The sequence below is a fragment of the Triticum aestivum genome, chromosome 4D (genome assembly GCF_018294505.1).
Source record: "Triticum aestivum cultivar Chinese Spring chromosome 4D, IWGSC CS RefSeq v2.1, whole genome shotgun sequence".
Taxonomy (NCBI): Eukaryota; Viridiplantae; Streptophyta; class Magnoliopsida; order Poales; family Poaceae; genus Triticum; species Triticum aestivum.
The window spans coordinates 123,300,910-123,307,044 of NC_057805.1; the positions used below are offsets into that span (position 1 = coordinate 123,300,910).

General features: G+C 45.4%; 1 protein-coding gene across 4 annotated transcripts; it reads left to right on the forward strand.

Annotated features, from left to right (window-relative positions):
• Nucleotides 1–730: 730 nt before the first annotated feature.
• On the forward strand, nt 731–5,692 carry LOC123096758 (disease resistance protein RPM1). Of its 4 annotated transcripts, XM_044518541.1 has the most exons (4): nt 731–904; nt 1,276–1,740; nt 1,881–2,135; nt 2,529–5,692. In XM_044518541.1, the coding sequence occupies exon 4, from the start codon at nt 2,609–2,611 to the stop codon at nt 5,360–5,362; it is 2,754 nt and encodes a 917-aa protein (XP_044374476.1). In that variant the 5' UTR covers nt 731–904; nt 1,276–1,740; nt 1,881–2,135; nt 2,529–2,608; the 3' UTR covers nt 5,363–5,692. The 4 variants fall into 4 exon arrangements, with proteins under 4 accessions (XP_044374476.1, XP_044374478.1, XP_044374475.1 ...); XM_044518543.1 differs by having other exon boundaries at nt 772–1,740; nt 2,465–5,692; XM_044518540.1 differs by having other exon boundaries at nt 773–1,740.
• The last annotated feature ends 443 nt before the right edge of the window (nt 5,693–6,135 follow it).

Consider the following 6,135-nt stretch of genomic DNA (forward strand, 5'->3'; position numbering starts at 1 on the left):
TTTTTCGTGAAAAAAATACATCAAAACCTATCAAACGGGATTTAGTTTTGAATATCTCAACGCGGGGATCCAACGGTGAAAACGGTTCGAGATTTGGACGCACAGTTTAAGAGATGAAACATTTTGAATAAACAGATCTACGAAAAAATGGAAAACTTTCAGGTTGCGACAAGTGGCGCACATGCAGCGCGCCACTTGTTACACCTGGGAAGGTGTGAGTGATCTTTGCAACGAGTATTACTCAATTAGTGATTTCGGGTCGGCACTCATTTAACTAATGTGTCCTGCATGGGCCTACCACTATGTTATAATGGGTCGTCGCGGGCCATGCCATGCGAGGGGTCGGGCCGGCCCATTTGACCACGTGCTCACAAGTAGTCCTGGCCATGGGAAGCCTGGCCCGGCCCGATGCTGAGCCCGATAGCCTAGATTTTGAGCCCGATGGCCGGGCCGGGCCGGACGCGGGCCCGTCGTTTTTGCGCTTTTCTGAAGGGGCCTAGCCCGAGGCCCGAGGCCCGACGGGCTTTTACATGTTCGGCCGGGCTTGGGTCCAAAAAACAGGTCCGGGCCTAGGTTTTTTGCCTCGGGCTTGACTAGGGCCGGCCCGGGCCGAGGTTTGGCCAGGTTTACTCACAAGGCACCTACTGACTGAACTGTCCTTAAGAAAAATGGACCGCTAATTAATAAAGGTCCGGGTTTTCCCCTCAAAAAGCAAAAGAAAAAAAATGGACTGGAATTGCTACATAAAAAATTGGACTGGACAGACCGTACCGCCGGCGAGGGTTAGGATAGGAGAATGCGTCTTCTCCGCCTGCGGCGACAGGCGCACCCCCAGCTGCCGGCCAAGTCTCCCTCGCCCACCGTGGCCGACGCGAAGTAGACTCCTGGCGGCGGCGACAGCGAGGTAAGCCATCCAACTTCACCACTAGCGAAGTCGCCGGTACAGATGCCCGTGCTATTGCATTTGCTTGAATGCTGCTTCCGCTGACAAAACGAAATGTATATATCCTATGGTGTATCTTGATCAAAGGTGCAAGTACGTATCAGTCCGATGCACCCTCTCGATCTCCTTTTATCTTACCGGAGTCGAATACTGTGAGTAGATTCACAAAGCACACAGTTTCCTGAAGAATTTTGTGGCGAAAAAATTAGCTAGGGTCTCTTGGTCGTGATCTGTTGAGGACGGCCGTGTTCTCATGCCGTGCAGGTAGAGGTAGCTGCCGATTCTCCTACGGTCCTTTAGGGCTTGTTCTGAATTGTTTTACCTGTCAACAGGTCTCGATCAGATTGTCCTTGGTGTATCAACCATGCCACCATGCCTGCTAGCATCAACTATCAGAATTAATTATTGGCAAGGATCCCAAGCTCTCTAGCAATAATAATTAATAAAAGTGGTGACTGGTGAGCACATATGTTGTGCATAAAAATTTTATAAATAAGCTGACTGGTGAGTAAAGACACTTCTCGTTGCCGTGCTTCATTTGCACACTGAAACATGACGGCCACGCCAAGTTTCCTAAAGTTCCTCAAGGGCTGGTGAGAGCAATTATTGGTTAGGTAAGAGAAGCAATTATTGCAAGAGCTTCGGGATCTGATTTGCAAGATTAATAACAGGTACACACAAGTACACAAATAAGCATAGAAACTTTAACAGACCTGAGCCTGGGAGTGCTTCTCATCAGAAGTATGGGATCGGCGAACGGCAGCTCTTCTCAACAAAGCAGCAGCTTACCATAGCAGGTATGCATAAGTTATTTTCGTTAATTAATCTGCATGTATCAGCCTCCATAGTTTGCTGACTGGTGAGTAGTACTTCCTCTGTAAACTAATATAAGAGCGTTTAGATCACTAGTTGAGTGATCTAAACGCTCTTATATTAGTTTACAGAGGGAGTACTAAAGAGCAAGGACACTTCTCGTTGCCGTGCTTCATCTGCACACTGAAACATGACGGCCACGCCATGTTTCCCGAAGTTTCTCAAGGGCTGGTGAGAGCAATTATTGGTTTGGTACACAGATACACATCTTGTGAACATAGAAACTTTAACAGACCTGAGCCTGGGAGTGCTTCTCATCAGAAGTATGGGACCGGCGAACGGCAGCTCTTCTCAACAAAGCAGCGGCTTACCATAGCAGGTATGCATAAGTTATTTTCGTTGATTAATCTGCCTGTATCGGCCTCCATAGTTTGCTGGTGCAGAAATCTTCTTGTTCTCCCAACCACCAATCAAAACAAGATCTGGCTCAAAACTGCAAGATCCTGCAAAACCAAACTACTCAAATACCCAGCTTCAGACGACTTTAGTTGCCAACTTGCCATTGAGTCATTGTTCCCATATAGGTTGCTTGGTATTATGCATCCATTGTTTTCCTTCTAGACTAGATCTGCAAATGTTTGGAGGAAATAGCACCTTATGAGTTAATCCTTAATATGCTTGGCTCATAATTCGTGTATCTCCTTGCAGAAGTATGGTAATTCATGGTTGAGTACTGCAGTGTGATAATAATATATACCTTGTAATTTTTTAGGCTGGGCCACAGAAATTATCTGAAGACACACAGGCTACCTGCTGTGCAACATATCTGTCTCAGCTCTGACTCGAGGAGCAATGGCCGAGGTTGTGATTCTCTCGGCAGTGGCAAAGATCGGTGTAGCTCTGGGGAATGAAGCAATGAACCAGGCTACTTTACAGTTCAATAACTTTATAACACAGCTAACAGAGCTTCAAGGAAGCATGGGTCGCATCAGAAGGGAGCTCAGATTGATGCATGAATATCTTTGCCGAATGGACATACGGAATCGCAACAATCAGACATATGAAATCTGGGTGGAGGAGGTGAGAATGTTTGTTCATGGGATTGAGGATATTGTGGATGAGTATTTGCATCTTGTTGGTCAGAAACATGACAGTGGATGGAGTGCCTGTCTGAAGAAAGGATTTAAACAACCAAATGTTTTCTTCTCTTTAAACAGGATAGCTTCTTTGGTTAAGGAAGCGGAGGTCAATCTTGTGCACCTGTTCCAGGCTAAAGATCGATGGGTGTCAATGGTAGATAGTGGGTATATGAATGACTCAAGTTACATTGTTGAGAGGTCTCAGCATCTAGCAAGCACTTCACGTTCCCTTGCCGAAGAAGATCTCGTGGAGGTTGATGGAAACAGAAAAAAGCTTGAGCAGTGGTTGGCAGGTGATGAGTTGGAACGCTCTGTGATAGTGCTGCATGGTATGGGAGGGCTTGGTAAAACAACTTTGGCTGCAAATGTCTACAGGAAGGAAAGTGAAAATTTTGATTGCCACTGTTGGGTCTCTGTCTCTCAAACTTATTCCAGAGAAGATGTTTTGAAAAAATTAATCAAGGAGCTTTTCAAAGATAAAGCCATTGTTCCATCTAATATTGAGACCATGGACATCATAAGCCTTGAAGAGGCACTGAAGAATTTTTTAGAGCAGCGCAAGTATTTGATCATGCTGGATGATGTTTGGACTCCTGAAGCATTCCATGATCTTTCTGGGGTGGTTATTCGTAACAAGAAGGGCAGCAGAGTTGTAATCACAACCAGGGAAGGCAATGTTGCTGGACTTGCTTCTCAAGGACAGGTCTTAACACTAAAACCTCTATCAAAGGATGGATCATGGGAACTCTTCTGTAAGACAGTTTTTCCCATAGATACAAAATGTGAGTGTCCCACAGAACTGACAGAATTAGCACATGAAGTGGTTGACAAGTGTAAAGGCATACCCCTTGCAATTGTCTCTATTGGCAAGCTCCTCTTTGTACGTGACAAGACCAAAGAGGAACTGAAGCGAATACATGACCAGCTCGACTGGGAGCTAATTAACAATCCAAGCTTGGAACATGTCAGGAATATCCTTTATTTGAGTTACTTGTACCTTCCGACATACTTGAAAAGTTGTTTTCTATACTGCAGCTTGTTCCCAGAGGACTATCTTTTCAAAAGGAAAAAGCTGATACGGTTGTGGGTAGCAGAGGGCTTCGTCATGGGAAGGGGTGAAAGCACAATGGAGGAAGTGGCTGAAGGTTATCTAGAAGAGTTGGTTCACAGAAATATGCTTCAAGTTGATACAAGAAACCCATTTGGTAGGATAAAATCATTCCGGATGCATGATATTGTACGTGAGTTGGCAGTAGATTTGTGTCGCCGGGAATGCTTTGGTGTTGTTTATGAGGAGGATAAATACATGGAATCTCTTGATGAGTCGGATGCACGTCGACTGGTAATACACAAAATGAGCAAGGATATTTATCAGTCAGTATCAGGTGTACACCGTCTCCGCTCTGTTATCGCATTGGACATCAATATTCCATCATCCACTCTACTGCCTCTAATAGCAAAGAGGTCCAGATATATTTCGGTGCTGGAGTTAAGTGGCCTACCCATTGAGAAGGTTCCAGATGGTATTGGAGATCTTTTCAATCTCCGCTATTTGGGTCTGCGTGGTTCAAAAGTGAAGCTCCTTCCCAGGTCTATCGAGAAACTTTCAAGTTTGTTGACACTGGACCTTTCAGGGTCTGGCATGAAGGAGCTGCCTAGAGGCATTGGTGAACTAAAAAAGCTTAGGCAGTTATTCACTGACAAAGCTAGTGATCGATTTAGGAGAGATTTCCGGTGCGGCGGTGGTGTATGCATCCCCAAGGGCCTTGAGAACCTGACAAGTCTGCAGACACTAGTATCCTTGGAAGCGCAGGATGAGTCGGTTAGACAGTTGGGGGAGCTGAGGCAACTGAGAAGCTTGGAGATATGGAATGTGAAAGGAACCTACTGTGGACATATATGTGCTGCTCTAGCCGAGATGCGACATCTTTCCTACCTACATGTGAATGCAAGCCAAGACAATGAGGTTCTCCGGTTGAGTGGTCTACCCCCAAATCTGCAAAGGCTTAGCTTGACTGGTCGATTAGCGGAAGGCACATTGGGAGAGTCCCCTCTCTTCCTAACTTCGGGGCGGAACCTGTATTCACTGTCTCTATCTTGGTCTCAGATGATAGAGGACCCCTTACCATCCCTTTCTCGATTGTCAAATTTGATGGACCTGATGCTCACCAGAGCGTGCAGCGGAAAGCAGATGACATTTCTTGCCGGGTGGTTCCCCAAGCTAAAAACCCTGAGATTGAGAGACCTGCCAAATTTGGAGGTTCTAGAGATGAAGGAAGGTGCCGTGGTGAGCCTCGAAATATTAACACTAGTCAACCTTGAAGGCATGGTGGAGGTCCCACCTGGCATAGAGTTCCTCGCGCATGTAAAGTATATTTCGTTCCGGGAAATCACCAGCGAGTTTTTGACTTCGCTGCGACAATGTCCTAGAACTCAAGGGGTGCACTGGCGGCATACTCTCAGGTGACATTGACCCTGCTGGCCTCGAAATGAGTATGTAAGCCACTCAACTGCAGACTACTGTTCCACTACCAGTTTCCTCGTGTAACTTCACCTTCATGTTTTTATTGGTTTGCTTGTCGGAAGAAAGGATACCCTACAAATACTCCACTTTCCCTACTTGTAGTCACTACTACTGTTTTTGTGATTGTGGATCATGGTATTGTCTATTTATTCTGGTTTTGTCTGTGAGTTACAGTATATATGTGCTCATCCTGTTACCAAAGGAAGCTTGAGCAGTTGAGCTTGCTTCCTTTAACACTCTTTATTTGTTTATAGCTTACCTTGTTGCTAGTTATTTTTATTGATGCTGTACATTACTGAAGTTGGCTTGACAAAATTCACAGCAAGTTTGTAGTATTATGAAAACAAACAATTATATCATGTCGGAGCTTGGCTGAAGCCGCGGTAAACCAACGAGATGCTCAGTAGCCCAAAATCCTAAAGCTGGCCCTGATATTGGCTCATTCTAACTCGGCCCTGGAAAGAGTACAAAAAATGTGAATAATCAGCTCGCGTAGGTAGAAACGTATTGCTATTTTCATTGGTGTGTGCTCTGTCAGAGCTGTCCCTTCCAGGATTGACCACTCCTGGTACCCCGCATTCTTCTCCTCTGACGCAGTGATCACAGAAGACTACCCGGCTCATTCACTGCAATTATCCACTCCCCTTAAATTGGATTTCACTATATGCCCCTTTGTCATTAACGGATTTGGCAGCTCTCCTGCCAACATTCAAAAA